Source organism: Equus przewalskii, chromosome 15 (genome assembly GCF_037783145.1).
Source record: "Equus przewalskii isolate Varuska chromosome 15, EquPr2, whole genome shotgun sequence".
In the NCBI taxonomy this organism is placed as follows: domain Eukaryota; kingdom Metazoa; phylum Chordata; class Mammalia; order Perissodactyla; family Equidae; genus Equus; species Equus przewalskii.
The window spans coordinates 32,154,783-32,171,995 of record NC_091845.1 but is presented as its reverse complement, the minus strand read 5'-3'; the positions used below and the strand labels follow the sequence as shown (position 1 = coordinate 32,171,995).

General features: G+C 41.3%; 1 protein-coding gene across 5 annotated transcripts in view; it reads right to left on the bottom strand.

The window, feature by feature from the left end:
• The window catches only part of DENND6A (DENN domain containing 6A), a 63,652-nt gene extending 49,804 nt beyond the window's left edge, over positions 1-13,848 (bottom strand). The window contains exons 1-3 of one of the 5 annotated variants that reach the window (XM_070574867.1): positions 13,496-13,834; positions 6,718-7,234; positions 2,099-2,178 (exon numbers count right to left, since the gene is read on the bottom strand). In XM_070574867.1, the coding sequence (XP_070430968.1) occupies positions 2,099-2,176 (78 nt within the window). In that variant the 5' untranslated portion in view covers positions 2,177-2,178; positions 6,718-7,234; positions 13,496-13,834. Of the gene's footprint in view, positions 1-2,098; positions 2,179-6,717; positions 7,235-13,495 lie in introns of all 5 variants that reach the window. The other 4 variants (XM_070574866.1, XM_070574865.1, XM_070574863.1 and 1 more) reach the window with 4 other exon arrangements.
• Between the last annotated feature and the right edge of the window lie 3,365 nt (positions 13,849-17,213).

The window sequence follows — 17,213 nt, the reverse complement described above, 5'->3', positions numbered from 1 at the left end:
CATTTTCCTAGACAGGTTGGTTTAGTGCTTGCAGTGACCACAGCCACCTTCTGAGGGAAACCCCTGCCCCACAGCCCCTGCAAAGGAAGCAACTGAGACAGAACAGCTACTGTTGGAACAAGCACTGGTAAACACCAGACCCAAGGGGACCCACTCTACAGGTCAATCAACCAACTGCCTAGATGCGAGTGGGTGTGAAAATTCTGCCCAAAACTGCCCAGTGCTCAAAAAGGCCAATCCAGATTCTCCTGGGAATGTGAAGAAGAAACGGTATTATGAGCAGCAGGTTAGCTATCAGCTGATAACAAAGAAGAGAGAAAAGAGTAGCTAAATTATATTAGTTAGGTTGCTAATGTGGGTATCCAAGACTTCCCACTTCTAGAAGAATCTGAGCTCTTCCATTCCCCAGAGCTGCCTAAGAGCCTGAAAATCTTCCATTTCCAGAAATAACATATAGTAATATCACATCATAAACCATATTGAAGTAGTTTCATCTATTTCATTTTAGTTTCCATGAGAATACACAAAGCTAACAGCGGTATCCCCATTTTACACATAAGTAAAACTAAGGCAAGAAAAAACATGGGGAGAATAAATATTGTCTGGAGTTTTTAATTTTCACAACTCTGTCAATTCTCCGCATCTTTACAGAAGAGTGGACAAGTTCACAGTAGTTAAATAACTCTCCCAAAATTTGTCTACTAAGTGCCAGAGCTGGGATTTAAACCTAGGTCTGCCTGATTCCCAAGTATATAAGCCATTGTTCCTCACTCCACCCACAGTAGCAATCATTAACGCGCAGTCACAGCCCTGTTTCTCCCCTAGTCATAATGTTGCACACGATCCCTCTCAATCTAGGGCTATGGGAAGAATCTACAGAGCTGTATGTTACATGAAAACCACCCACCATTCCTGGAACAGAAAATGACAGCAAAGCCAATATTCTCTCTACTTACTCTGCTTTGCATCCCATGTTCTGACCAACCTGACTTAACCTCTGTCTCCACAATTCATGAAGGCAAGAACCTGGTCTGTTTTGTTCACCACTCTTTATCTTGACACCTGAACAGTCGCTTGTGCATAGTAGACGCTAAAAAAAATCTCTTCAATCAGTGGATATACCCTCCAATTAGTTATATTCAACAACTCAGTATTTAATAATATGTAATTCTTTATGTGTACACAGAGCTCCCCTGCCTCACCTTGAGACCATTTTACCTTGCTACATTTAAAGTAGAAATGGCAAACTGATAAACTATTTAGCCATATTTTATGAAAATCTCCTAACATCTAAGTCATCCTGGAATTTGCTGGTCTAAAACATATTGGTAAGTTTAGTGGCCTATAATAGCTTAATTTCAAACTCTAAAATCAGTTTTATGTGAGTGCCCTTCAGATTTTCATTTCTGCAATTAAAATATCAAATCAAAAGCAAATATAGAAAGTTTCACTTCCTGTTACACAAAGACATCACAGTGGTTCCTTTGGATTTTGGTGTCCCATGGTTTAAAATACCAGCATGATAATACAGAAAAAAGTGTCAGTATATTTTACCCATATATATGAATAACTTAAATATATATAACATACGTGTATACATGTGTATTTAAGGGGCTTATATATGCTATAGATATTTAAGTAAGCTAAAAGGATATAAGAATTACAAAACCTATCAAATTTGCCTTTTAAAAACTCTGATTGTACTAGACTGTCAAACACCATTCTAGAATTTCATTTTAATGTACTGTTAGGACTACTCAGTGTTTTATTTTGGAATAGATATGATACACAAAAAGAAACAATGCATATTTATATGCTACAACTATCTAAATGACCACACTGTACTTAGGATCAGAAAAATCCATACTTAATTCTAAAACCTTAAACTCCCTATTTAAAAAACAAAAGGAAGAAAAGTAACCATTACCAAGTTAGCTCGAACTGCACAGATTGCCAGTTACTGGAACTATTATCTATGTATATACTTTATTTTGAAAAAAAAAAGTTTAAATATAACTTTGGGCAATCACTGTTAGTTTAGTCAGCTAGCTCCTGATACCTATGCAGGAATCAATCAACTACAGATTGGCCCCAGTACCTGGAGATGCCTCTCACTTGAAGTTTCCTCTCTCCACAGCTCAAGTCCAGGCATCTCTGCCCCCCAGGACACTGGCATTCCTGGGAGGCATCAAAGGGGGACAGAGAACATCAGCTAATGTCACCCTGGTTCTGTTACCTATGTTTAGATCTCCCATGTTATAACAAAGGAGAGGTGGCTAAGAAAAAACTACATTTTATTTGATATAATTATTAAGGCCTAAAAATGATAACATAGCATAAATATTTCACATCACGATATGATAGGAAAAAATGTGCCTCACAAACATATTAGCATATACATGGTCATGTGCTGCATAACAACGTTTTGGTCAATGATGGACTGCACACACAACAGTGGTTCCATAAGATTGGTACCATACAGCCTAGGTGTACAGTAGGCTATACCATCTAGGTTTGTGTGAGTATAGTCGATGATGTTTGCACAACAACAAAATCACCTAACAGAGCATTCCTCAGAACATATCCCCATCATTAAGTGACACATGACTATCCTGGGAAAAAACATTACAAAGCATTTTAAATTGAGCTATTCTCTTCAAAGGTATGTCTGCCACTTGCCCCCGCATAACCCCAACATTCCCACTTCAGTGTGGGAGTAATCACGGTCCCAGGAAGAGGAAAATCAGGAATATCAGTTAACTTACTGCTATCATCACTTGGACATGGGAAAAATTCATGTCTGCCACACACCCTAGCTGTGCGTGAATGAGTGCCTGCCTCTTGCCATGTGACTCAGTGTCTGTCTCCAATGCACAATACCACCTAGTGTCCCAGGCCTAGCAGAGACTACATTTCCCCAGAAAGATCTGCCTTGATCTCCTATATAAACATTAACTCACATAAAAACATCATTATTACCTTAAATAGAGGATGAATTCTAAACCCAATGAGAATTATGTCTTCAATGACTAGACAATAATGTGCATTTCAAAGTGAAAAGGGAAACTGTTTACAGGCAAAAAAACAAGTCTATATTTTTTAATTGGTTCTATCTCCTGTAATTTTTTAAAAGTTGACTGAAAAACATTTTAAGATATATTAAATACACTATCTCTTTTAAAAGACTTTTTAATACAAAAATTAAAGCAATGACACCCCAGTAGCAATGAGTACACCTAATACTCAGATGTTGATTGCTAAATACCATTCTGCAGTAAAAAGAATCAGGGCTCCTTGGAGAGGTGGCTGATTACAGGATTGGGACAGGAAAAAATATAAGATGAGGCTGGTGCATCTTGTGGTACCAGAAAGAAAGGAAGTATTCAAAAAAAAAAGATAAGGGCATATCTAAAGGACAAAGGACCCAACCTAAAAAAAGGTGCCAATGCTCAAAGCTGAAAAAATTTGATCAACAAAATAAATAATGATAATACTAGATTATAACCTGAATAATAAAATAAGTATCCTTGAGTCCATACTGTTAGACAGACAGACAGAGAGATGGATGGATAGATGGATGGATGGGAGAGAAGGGACAAATTTTCCTTATAAAAGAATTCCAACTAATAAATGTAGAAGGAATAAGGAAAATAGAAAATCATTATTAGAACACTAGAGTAATAAATACTGCAGGAAAGATCCACCTATGGATGCTGAAATTAGCAGGCAAAGTTTGAGAAACAGGATACTGCACAGTCTCAAAGTATCTCAAACAAAATAAATATTTATTAATTACAAAGAGAAAAATAGTAACTTTACAGTGGATAAACCTGATAGACATCATCTTAAGCAAGTGATCAAGGTTAAAATCACCAATAATAAGACATTTTAGGATCATGTACTCCCTGATATTATGCACTGAGAAGGGCACATCACAGCTGGGATACTCTTAGCATAACCTCAGACTAATCATGAGAACTCACCAGAAAAACCCAAATTGACAGACATACTAAAAAATATCTGTTCGGTACACTTCCAAAGTGTCAAGGTCATGAAATAAGAGAAAAGAGTAAGGAACTTCCACAGACTGGAGAGAACTTTGGAGATATGACACCTATATGCAATGTAAGAACCTGGATTGGATCCTGAAACAGAGAAAGGACATTAGTAGAAAAACTGGTGAAATCTGAATAACTTCTGTTGTTTAGTAAATAGTATTATACCAATGTTATATTCTTACTTTCGATTATTGTACTATGTTTATGTAAAATGTTAACTTTAGAGGAAGCTGAATGAATTACTTTTTCAACTCTATGTAAGTTTAAAGTTATCTCAAAATGAGGTGTAAAAAAAAAGTAAAACCAATCAACAATCCCAAGTGACCTATGCACCCCTATGCTCACTGCAGCATTATTCACAACAGCCAAGACATGGAATCAATCCATGTGCCCATCAACCAATGACTGCATAAAGACGATGTAGTATTTATGTACAATGGAATACTACTCAGCCATAAAAAAGACAAAATCATCCCATTTGCAACAACATGGATAGACCTGGAAGGTATTATGTTAGGTAAAATAAGCCAGATTGAGAAAGACAAACACCATAAGATTTCACTCACATGTGGGAGATAAACAAACACATGGACAAAGAGAACAGTTCAGGGGCTGGCCCCGTGGCAGAGTGGTTAAGTTAGCGCGCTCCCCTGCAGGCGGCCCAGTGTTTCATTGGTTCGAATCCTGGGTGCGGACATGGCACTGCTCATCAAACCACGCTGAGGCAGCATCCCACATGCCACAACTAGAAGGACCCACAACTAAGAATATACAACTATGTACCAGGGGGGCTTTGGGGAGAAAAAGGAAAAAATAAAATCTTAAAGAAAAAAAAAAAGACAGAGAACAGTTCAGTCAGTGGTTACCAGGGAAAAGGGGGCTGGGGGTGTGAACAAAGGGCGAAGGGGAGCACTTACATGGTGACGGACCAACAATAATGTACAACTGAAATTTCACCATGTTGTAAACTATTATGAACTCAAAAAAAAAAAGTAAAACCTCTACTTCATATTGTACAAAAGGTAACCCAAAGTGGATCAAAGATCCAAGTGTAAGAGTTAAATTATGAAACTCTTAGAAGAAAACATATGAATAAATCTTTATGACCATGGATTAGGCAATGATTTCTCAGATACCAAAAGCAGAACCAACCAAAGAAAACATAAACTGGACTTCATCAAAATTTAAAACTTTTGTGCTTCAAAGAACTCTACCAAGAAAGGGAAGACAATCTGCAGAATGGGAGAAAATACACACATCTGCTAAGGGGTCTAGTATACAGAATATAGAAAGAACTCTTACAATTCAACAATAAAAGTAAAATAACCCAATGTTCAAATGGGCAAAGGATTTGATTAGACATTTCTCCAAAAAAGATATACAAAGGGCCAATAACATCATGAAAAGATACTTAACATCAAGAGTCATTATAGAAATGCAAATAAAATTACAGTAAGATACCACCTCATACCCACTAAGATAGCTATAGTCAAAATGACAGACAATAACAAGTGCTGAGAAGGATATGGAGAAATTAGAACCCTCATACACTACCAATGGAAATGTGAAAATGCAGCCATACTGGAAAACAGTTTAGAAATTTCTCAAAAAATTAAACATAGAGTAAAGTATGACCCAGCAATCTCACTCCTAAGTATATGTCTAAGAGAAGTGAAAACATATGTTCACACGAAAACTTGCACATGAATGTTCACAGCAGCATTATTCAAAACAGCCCAAAAGTGGAAACAATCTAAATTTCTATCAAATGATGAATGGATAAACAAAATGTGATATGCCCATATAATGATATAAATTCAGCCATAAAAAGGAATGAAGTACTGAGATACACACACACACACACACACACATAGCACAACATGGATGAACCTTAAGAACATTATACTAAGTGAAAAAAGCCAGACACAAAAAGCCACATGTTAAATGATTCTATTCATATGAAATGTACAGAACAGGAGACTCCATAGAGACAGAAAGTAGGTTAGTTATTGCCAGGGGCTGGGGGAAAAAAGGATAGGTCACGACTGAAAGAGGGCATAAGGGAAATTTCTGGGGCAGGGCTAATATTGTTTCTTGATCTCTATGGTAGTGACATGATAAAGCCACTTTATGAAAATTCACCAAACTATAGACTTAGGATTTGTACACTTTTCTATGTGTATGTTATACTTCAATAAAAATGTTCAGTTATTTCAAAAAGTGGAAAAAATAGCCTGACATCACAGTATCAAGATAGGCTGAGCCTCCAGCTAAGATTCTGGCTCACTCAAGATCTAATCTAAATTATGCTACCAGAAAACTTGATCAGTGTGAACATGGAATGAACAGTGAGGCATTTCTCTCAACAAAAAGAGTAAAGTTTAGATACAATTGTCCATGTTTCACATCATTCATCACAGTAAATACAAACATAAAACGTCTACGAATGGACTAACCAGACAGGAGAATGTCCCAGATTGGGATTACATAATTTCATAATCAAATCAGAGATTAATAACACCAAAGAAGCCTTGTAAAATCTGGGCACCTAATAAGCTCAAGAGGTCACCAGGGTTTTAAATCTCAAATCATAGAACGACATCAAGCTACTATAAAGTGCTACTAGTTCACAAGGAAATCGAAAGGCCATTAATAGTACCTTGCAAATCCTCTTATCACGCACTCACTGTTTAATGGACTACCTTCCCTTCTAGATTGTAAATTCAATGAAGGGAGGAATGATCAGGACTTTATCTCCAGAACATACCAGTGCCTGGACATGGTAGTTGCCCAATAAATATCTGCTGAGTAAATGTCTCAATAAGACAGTATAGCAACACACAATTACACGTAACACCCATTTCGATTAAAACAGTAGTTGGGGCCAGCCCAGTGGCACAGCAGTTAGGTTTGCCCGTTCTGCTTCGGCGGCCCAGGGTTCACTGGTTCAGATCCCAGGTGCAGACATGGCACTGCTTGTCAAGCTATGCTGTGGTAGGCGTCCCACATATAAAAAGTGGAGGAAAATTGAGGCTGGCCCCGTGGCCGAGTGGTTAGGTTCAAGCGCTCCACTGCAGGCGGCCCAGTGTTTCGTTGGTTCGAATCCTGGGCACGGACATGGCACTGCTCATCCAAGCACACTGAGGCGGCGTCCCACATGCCACAGCTGGAAGGACCTACAACGAAGAATATACAACTATGTACTGGGGGGTTTTGGGGAGAAAAAGGAAAAAAATAAAATCTTTAAAAAAAAAAACGTGGAGGAAGATGGGCACGGATGTTAGCTCAGGGCCAGTCTTCCTCAGCAAAAAGAGGAGGATTGGCAGCAGATGTTAGCTCAGGGCTAATCTTCCTCAAAAAAAAAAAACGAAAACAAGACAAAAACAAAAACACAGTAAACCTGCTGAGGATCAACACTGAGGCTATGGATGACCCAGTTTAAGGGGGAAAGAAACAAAGGAAACAACGGCCTTTATGCCTCTCAGAAAAATAAAAAGGAACTTTGCTAAGATAAAGAAAACTATGGTGACTACTCTAGCCTCCACCCAGCAGTGACTCAAAAAAGCAGAAGTGGGAAAGAAAGGAGAGTCAATTTTGCTAAAACCACTCTTTAAAAAATGTCATAAAAATGGGCCAGCTCCAGTAGCCTAGTGGTTAAGTTCAGCACGCTCCACTTCAATGTGCCAGTTCCTGGGCAGAGACCTACACCATGCATTTCTCAGTGGCCATGATGTGGCAGTGGCTCACATACAAAAAGAGGAAGACTGGTAACCAATGTTAGTTTTAATGGATATTAGCTAGGGGCAAGTCTTCCTCAGCAAAAAAAAAAGGGGGGGGGGTCATAAAAGTTTGCCTTCACCCCAGAGCAGAGCTTTATCTTCAATTTGTTTAAAAAAAGGGGAGGGGGACAGGGGGATCAGTAATCTGAATGATATCTATGACACAATATATTCATGATAAACTGTCCTGCTTTTTATACGTAATTTAACTGGCCTGAAATTCTTTTCAGTAAGAGGTGAAATACAAACTATACGTACATACAAATAGGCTACGCCATAGATTATCCGCAAAATGAAATCTAATAAACTTGATTCTCAGGGAGTGCTTTAAATGCTTGTGATTCACATCAAAAGCTGTATATATACATATTTTAATCAATTTAAGGCAAAATAATAGGATTGAGGCAATAGCCAAAAAGAGCCCCACATTGATTATTAAACATACAAGTTCACTATCTATAAAAAGGGACTACCATACTGGGCATGCATTAATGACAGGCATTAATTCTTACACACATTATCTCACTTCAAACCTCCAACAACACTCTCAGGATATTATTTCCTCCATTTTATAGTTGAGGAAAATGAGACTCAGAGAATTGAAGAAACTGGCCCCATATCAGACAATTAGTTGATGTTCAAAACCCCAAAGCTTATGCTCTTTTCACAGGTTGAAATTCTGTCCCAAAAGTTGATAGGTCATAGTCTTCAAGAGGGGGAAAGCCACCAATGATGCCTCAATTCTTATAAAATCAAGGACTGCAGAGCTTCAGGAGGTGACTTCAAATTACAGAAATGGCAACCTCTGATGACATTCTCTGAGTTCACATGATTTAAAGGCCCTCAAAAATGCAGAGCATCTCTAAGATGTGTATACAAGCATCAAATAACTCTACAATGTGAAGGGGGAATAAAGGAAACTACTAAATACCCAAATTAAGGAAAATGGTTAGATTATGGTCCATAAAATTATATTTACGAAGAGTCTTTAGTGATCTGGCACACTGTTTACAAGAATGTTTACCAATCAAAGCAGACTCTTACAGTAGACCTGTTTTAGAGACTGCTGCCCAGCCCACGCTTTGGAACAGGGTCCCCGCCTCCTTTTACAGGGGGAGCCTAATGGCCACTACTGTTAGGGAAACCCTGTCTCCTAACCACAGCTGAAAGAACAAAAGGGAGTGCCTGACCCATGCTGAGCCGATCAGAAATTTCAGTATCTGATTTAAGCTTCAGCCTGGTTCCAGAATCTGCAAAAGTAGAATTTGGCTAAAATCAGTACCACAGTAACCCAAAGTCAAGTGAAGTGGGGGAGAGGAAACTGAGACTCTGGCAGGGGAAACCAGCCTCTGCATGGAGAACAGAATAGACATGCAAAGAGAAGCAGAGACAAAAAACCACACAGCTCGGGAGGGACAGAGGCAAAAGTCTGGGGCTTTCCAAATCCCAGGAGGTTCACCCCTGCTTCCTGCAACTGGGTTCCAAGAGACCCCTACAATCAATCTCTCTTTACTGAAATTTATTTGAGAGAGTTTCTATTCCAACCATCAAATTAATCCTTGACTGATAAGAAGTTATGTCAAGAAAAAAAGCATTAACAAAATGCCAAATATTAATTAACAGTATTTGTCTCTGAGTATAATTATGAGTGGTGTTTATAATTTTCTTTCTTGCCAAGTTTACAGCAAGGAGCAACCATTATTAATCAGGAAAAAAACTGAATAAATGAGGCAATTCTGGATTCAGAAGATTAAGGCTTTACTATATAATCAGGTAATTTCAGAGCTAGAAGTGACATAGAGTACATAAAATCCAGGGGATTTCCAACCTTGTTCCAGAGAACACTTGTATTACGTGGTAATGCTTTAAGACCACCTCTCGGGGGAAAATGAAGACACTGAGCACACCTCCCACAGTTAACACCTTTTGCAGTCTCTTCCCAGCTCAAAAGACCCCCTTCACTTAGGACACGGCCCCCAAAAGACCACTCCCCCAACGACCCAAATCTTCAGCTGACTGTATGAGAGTGAGAATCTGCCCCAAACCAGGCCTGAGTATCTTCCTCTGGTATTTGGAATGAGAGTGACATTCACTGCCAACTTCTCCACCATAAAGATCACAGAAGCAGAGGAACTCAATTGGCAGGGAGCATGAAGCATGAACAAAATCCATAAAACAAGAGCATCAACAAGAGGCTTCCCTGGTTCTGGCCTCTAGCCATTTTCTGAAGCCCCGCTAGGTTTGTACCTTGGATATCTTGAAACACCTCTGTGGTCTTACAGCAAGTTCTCCCTTTCCGCTTGAGCTATAGCTTAGTTTCAGTGGTCTACAACCAAATATACACACACAGGCCCCATTTCAACCAGATCAGCCAGTGAGGTACCACATTAGATTTTTATTTACACTGGGAAAAAAGTTCCCCTACTTAGAAAAAAGTAGATTCTAGCACCTCAACTTAATTTTCTCTCTCTTTTTTTTTTTTGGTGAGGAAGATTTGCCCTGAGCTAACACTCACTGCTAATCTTACTCTTTTTTTGCTTGAGGAAGATTAGCGCTGAGCTAACATCTGCGCCAATCTTCCTCCAGTGTTTGCATGTGGGATGCCTCCACAGCACGGCCGACAAGTGGAGTAGGTCCGCATCTGGGATCCGAACCTGTGAACGTGGGCCGCCAAAGCCAAGGGTGCAGAACTTTAACCACTCGGCCACTGGGCCAGCTCCTCAACTTCATTTTCTAGTGAGAAAACTAAGATCCAAAGGCCGTATATTCACAAAACAAAAGTTAAGGGTTCTCACCATTGAAAACAAAAAAGGGAATTTCAATGCTTCCCAAATACACTTACATAGGTCTTACTGGGTCCCAGGCACTGTTCCAAATGCTTCACCAATATTAACTTATCTAATCTCTCACAACGAGGCCATGATATAGGTTCTGTTATCCTGTTACAGAGGAAGAATGTGAGGCTCAGACAAGCTAAGTTACGTGCCCAAAGTCACATATATTCAACCCTAGGCAGTCCAACTCTAGAGTCTGAGTTCTTGATCAGTATACTACACTGTCTCTGTAGTACGGATTTAAGCTTAAATAAGCAGCACCGTTTATGCATTTGTTTAAAATCTGCAAACGGTACTTTCTGCCATGGCAGGATAGACTCTTAAGTCTCTCCCAAGTCTAAGATTCAATGACTGCCTTTTTGATAAGACAGGTGGTGAATTCCAGGATATTACTGTCCAAACTTAATTTTTTACTTATTTTTCAATTAATTTCCCTATTGAGTCCTCATGGTTGTGCATTATAGGAAGCAGGGCTGGGGCTACTATATGTCATGTCTCCAACACAAGTCTACACTCACCTTCTTGTCCCATTTCAGCCATCCTCCAGTCCATTTTTGACCTGGATATGGCTATAATACAGAAGTGAAATATATTTTTCAGCTATTTTATTACATTAATTACTAATTTGTGTTCCTTTTATTTTTTCTTTTTCTCCCCAAAGCCCCCTGGTACATAGTTGCATATTTTTAGTTGTGGGTCCTTCTAGTTGTGGCATGTGGGATGCCGCCTCAGCATGGCTTGATGAGCGGTGCCATGTCCATGCCCAGGATTTGAACCAGTGAAACCCTGGGCCACCGAAGCAGAGCACGCCAACTTAACCACTCGGTCACGGGGCCAGCCCCCTCCTTTTTCTTCATTTTAAAAGTGGCAAGGTGTAATATTCTACATTTCTCAGGAAAACAAAACAAAATTAAATTGTGTTGCATCTCACTTAACATATTTATTTCTTTAGATTCATTATTGGGGAATCTTCACCACCTACACCTTCTAAAATTAGTGATTCTTAATCTGGGGAAAAGCCATAGACGACCCGCAGAGTCCACAGAAGCATTTACATAATTTTGTATTAGTAAGCATTTTCCTAACGGAGAGAGTTCACAGAGTTCATCGTATTTTTTAAAAGGTCCAGGATGCAAAAAAGGTTAAAAACTAGTGACCTAAAGAAAACTCCATATAGCAGCATATACTATGAGAAGTGAAATTCAAATAAGTCCTTTAATGATTCACAGTCAGAGCACCTCAACTATGCTAAGTGGTGTTTATTTGGTCAGAAAAACACTCATGTTATAAACCATGTCCCATATGATGACAGCCCACAGGGATCTCCTTTTGCTATTTAAAAATGCAATCAACTACAACAACCCAATCCTATGCTTTCTGGCTAAATTGTATTTTGCTATACATATACCCTCAGGTTAACATGTCGATGTAAATGATAGATGGCTTATAAATCTCTTCTTCAAAGTCTTTGGGAACTGTTGTTCCTATCTCAGCAAGATAAAGAACTGTTCATGTATTCACTCCTTCTATCAACACGTATTTTTTCTATGTGAGGCAGACTGGCCCTGAGTTAACATCTGTGCCAATCCTCCTCTATTTTGTATACGGCACCCCGCCACAGCAGGGCTTGATGAGTAGTGTGTAGGTCTGCAACAGGGATCCAAACCAAGCAGAGTGCGCAAACTTAACCATTATGCCACCAGGGCCCATATCAACAAGTATTCATTGAACACCATTAGGTGCCAGGTACTGCATTTGGCCCTATGTGATACCGTGATTAATTCTTGGTCGTCCTCTAAATTGTAGTCTCAATCTATAAACACAGGTTAGAGTATACTGTTCACATCAGTATGCCCAGCAACCAGCATAATGCCTAGATCTTAGTGGAAACTGAATGTGTATCGAACCACATAATGATAAAACATAGAACACAGGTTGAATACAAAAGCAGTAACTTCGCATTAAGAAATACCTCCTTGGCCAATTTTTGTAGGCAACTTATGCCACTAAAGTCAGAATGAGATGGCTCATTAAAATCTGTCATCGCCACCAAAACAAACAAAACCTTCTGAACACACTTCCATCTGATAACGTTTTTCTTGTATACATAAAGACAAGCAATCTTTTGATACGAAAGGGATCCTTAAACAATGTCAAGAATAGGTAAGATTCGAAGACCTTTCGATAAGGCTTCATAAAGGTGGGAAACTTGACAGATTCACGAGCAAACCATTTCCCCCATGTTCACCTTGATATTAGCTTTCAGGCCAACTGTTTCAGAAGCAACATCAAGAAACAACAGAAATGAGGAACAAAAGGAGGAAAAGGAGAAAATGCATGCTGAAATAAGCATTTTGGCTCAGGCACAGAGGAATGCTCTAAGAGTTACCGCAAGTAACCCAAACAATCTATGAGTCTAAAAAGTTGGTTGACGTTTGGCTCTTAGAGTTCACCATATGTCAGAGGCATTGTTCGCGTCTTGAAAAAAAAATCCCAAACATCCTGCCTGCAGCCTTCTCCGAGTACCGCTATTTTCGTTATGCCTAGGACACTGGGTTGAAAACACCACCACCACGAACATCGACAAGTACTTAGGGGGAGCCTAGAGAGAACTTTTCACCCCCCGCCGCAGCCCACAGTCCTCCCACGGGAACTGCCAGTGGACCGCAGCCCGGCCCTGCCCGGCGGAGGGGCGGCAAGCCACGCCCCGATGCGCCGCGGCCGGGGTCCGGGCCGGCCGACCCGCGGGCCACGCGCTCGGCTTGGGGACACCCCGGCGCGGGGCCTGGGGCGGGGCGCGGGGACAAGGTGCGGCCGGGCTCACCTCCACGGCTTGGCCCAGCTCCAGGTCGAAGCCCACCACACACACGCAGTGCAGCCAGGCCGAGAAGCCGTCCCAGCGCAGCAGGCCCCGGCCGCGGCCCTCGTCCTCTTCATCGTCCTGCGGCAGGGCGCCCGCCGCCACCACGGCCGGCGCCTCGTGCTCCTCGGCAGCCGCCTCCGCCTCGTCCAACGGCCCGCGGGAGCTGAGTCCCGAGCCTGCCAGGCCCGGGAGAGCCATCGGCCGCCCCCTCGCCGTTCGCGCCGCCTCCACCGCGAACCGCGCCGCAGAGCGCGCTCGGCTCCGCGCACGCGCAGCCGCCGCTGCCGCTGCCGCAGCCGCGGGGGACGGGCTGGGCCGGGGCGGGGCCGCGGCGCACGTGACCCTGGGAGCCCGGCTCAGTGCAGGTCCTCCTGTGCCCTGCTCGCCCGAGTGGGGACGTCGCGCCAGCGCTTCTCAGGCATTGAGAAGCCCGCTCTGGCCTCCTTGTCTTAAAGCTCTTCAAGACTGAAACGGTGGGCACCGTCTTTCGCAGTCGAACGACCAGGGAATGAACTATTTTTGGAATGACACGGTTCATAATTATAAGGTATTATTAAAACATAATGGTGACGGTGGCAGACGTTTATTGAACACTTACTCTATCCCAAATTAATGTGCCAAGCAAGAACTTTACAAATATTACCTCATTTAATCTTCACATCATACTACATAGGTCGACATCACTATTTCTTTCTTTTTACAGATAAGGAAACTGAGGTTCTGAGCGGTTACATGACCAGCCCAACAACTATTACAGTTCCGATGCCTGATTACAGTTTACTCGCTCAGTTTACCCTCTGGCTGATTCAGAGATCTGTGCCTTCACTCAGCTGTGTCCTCTCCACCAACGCCCCGCCCGCCTTTCTTGGCCTGGTTGCCTATGACTCAGTGAACAGTCACCATCTCCTGACCTTTCTGGAGCACCAGGTTGGCCTCCACAGCAACCTGTGGATCACTCTCTCTTAGCAAAGGCGTAGTCTCAGGCAGCTTTGTATTCTCAGAGATCGACACTGAGCTGGGCACTCAGAAGGCACTTGGTCTTTTGAATCGTTACCGATTATTGATCCAGCAGGATACTACTGACTAGGTTTATTCCACACCTGCTATACTGAGTATAAACCACACAGTGAAACTAAGCAGGAAACACAATCAATGTATTTTTAAACAGTAGTACAGTGTTCATGCTTTTACACGTATTATCTTATCTAATCCTCCCAATAGCCCAAAAAGGCAGGTCTTATTATTAGTCCCATTTTACAGGTAAGGACCTTGAGGCTCCGTGAGATGATGATGTCACAGCCAGTAGGTGGCAGAACAAAGCTTTAAACCCAGATGTCTCTGACTCGGCCTGAGCTCCTAAGCATTTTGCCTTACTGACCAGTCAAATTCATCTTGTTTGACAAAGATTGTCCTGTCCCCATCCTTAGGAATTTGTTTGGAGCAAGTGTTAGCATCCCTATTTTCAAGCAGAGGATCAAGTATCCTCAGGCATCGGTAGTGATGTTTGCTCGAGACTTTCTTTAGGACATAAGATGAAGTAGGGATGGCATTAAAGTTGAAGGCTGACTCTGACCAAAGCAAATCTGCCCTCCTGCTCCAGAGAACCACTGTAGTTGAGAGAGAAAAACAATATTCTGCAGTTAAATAAGTCTCTAAAGCGATATTAGGAAAGAATAGTAGCCTTTAGTGCTAAACAGTATTTGAGCATTCGACTAGAAGTCAGGGGGTTTGGATTCTAGGGAGCTGCTCCAAGACTCACTTTCTTCATTGGTAAGATAGGAATGATCATTCTCAGCCTACTTACCTCACAGATTGTTGGAAAGAGCCAAGTTATCCCAGTGCACACATTTTCCTGGATGCTGCCTCGTTATTAGTAATCAATAAACTTTAAAAACCAGCTGTTCCACAGGGCTGGTTCTTTGACACGTGGATACAGAATGCCGTTCCTTGAAAGGCTGCTTTCTAATTTTGGATTAAGAGTAATCTTCTCAAAATGTAGTATCCTGAAAACAACATATTAAGAGGACCATAACTTTGCGGAGAAGAAAAGCACACCATGGCTCTAAAGATTCTTATAAGTGGAAAAAAAAAAAAAAGGGGGGGCTGGCCCTGTGGCCACGTAGTTAAGTTCCAGCACTCTGCTTTGGCAGCCCAGGGTTTTACCAGTGCGATCCTGGGAATAGAAGTGACACCGCTCATCAGGCTATGGTGAAGCAGCGTCCTACATAGCACAGCCATAAGGACCTACAACTAGAATATACAACTATGAACTGGGGGGCTTTGGGGAAGAAGAAGAAAAGGGAAAAAAAAAGAAGATAGGCAACAGATGTTAGCTAGCTGCCAATCTTAAAACAAAAGTAGCTATTTCCACATCATTTAAAAAAAATTATCAGTCTACTTTGGAAAAAACTAACAAACAGTACTACTCAAACCTTTATACAAAAAATCCACAACCACCAGGGAAAACAGGAAGTTCCTATGGCTTTTTTACCTTCCACCCTCATGACTGATATTTGGCCTTAGCATCAATTTTAACATAGTTTCTGTGGTTAATACTTGTATGGAATCTGAGGGGGAAAGTACCAATGCTTCCTTCCTTCTTAAGGTTCTGTCATTATTACCTTTGAATCTGAAAGGATCTTGGCTCAGGTTCTCTCTCCAAACCTCCCATCATATCCATGAATCTTCCGATATTTGGTGAGCCAGCTGCCATTCTAACACCCTTTATTAAGGTAAAGTCACTACCTTACAAGGCTGCTATTTTATGAATGTTCATAAGGGCTAGAAAATTCTTCCTTGTATGAAGACAAGATCAGCCACTTTGTAATGTACACCCATTGGTCTAAGTTTTGCTTGCTGAGATTACACAGAAGAGTCCAACTCTTCTGCATGATAGCCTTGTGAATATTTGAAAATGCTTATCCCACATGCTCATGCCTTCTAGTTTCCAAGGTAAACTACCGCAGTTCCTTCAACTGTTCCTCAAAGGATGTAGTTTCTAGGCGATTCATCATCCTGTTGCCCAACTTGGGCATGCTCCAACTTGTTAACATTGCTCTTAAAATGCGGTGCCCAGGAGGAAACACCAGCCTCCAGGTGTGATCTGACCACTGCAGAGTGTACTCTGGGACTATTACCTTACTTGTCCTAGCCACTAGCCTTCTATTAATGTTAGTTCAGATCACATTTGCTTGTTTTGGCAGCGAGGTCACATCACTAGCTCAGGTTGCATTTACTGTCAACTAAAGCCCTGGGTCTCTTTTCATGTGAAGAGCGCCTAAGTCAGGGTAGGATGCTTTAGCCAAGAGTATGACTGGATTCGTGGCTCTGCTGTTCTTCTAATATTACCAACAACACTGAGCACAGGATTAAAAACATTCCCAACTTCCCTATTCACTCCTAACCAAACTCCTGGCATTTCAGCAATTTTCATAGTTAAAAAAATAAAAAGAAGAAATAAAAAAGGAAAGAGTGAGCTTTAGATAATTGTGTGAATTGCAATGCCATGTCTCTGGACTTAGTTTTGCCAAAAGGACCTGAAAGGAGTCCAAATGCCCTAGATAGCCACCTACTTGGGCAGCTGGAGGACTTCCCTCTTACTCTTGATCTAAATGCTGCCGCAGCTGCTAGGACATAACTACACTTGTGGTGGCAAGAAAATACTCAGAGAAACACTCAG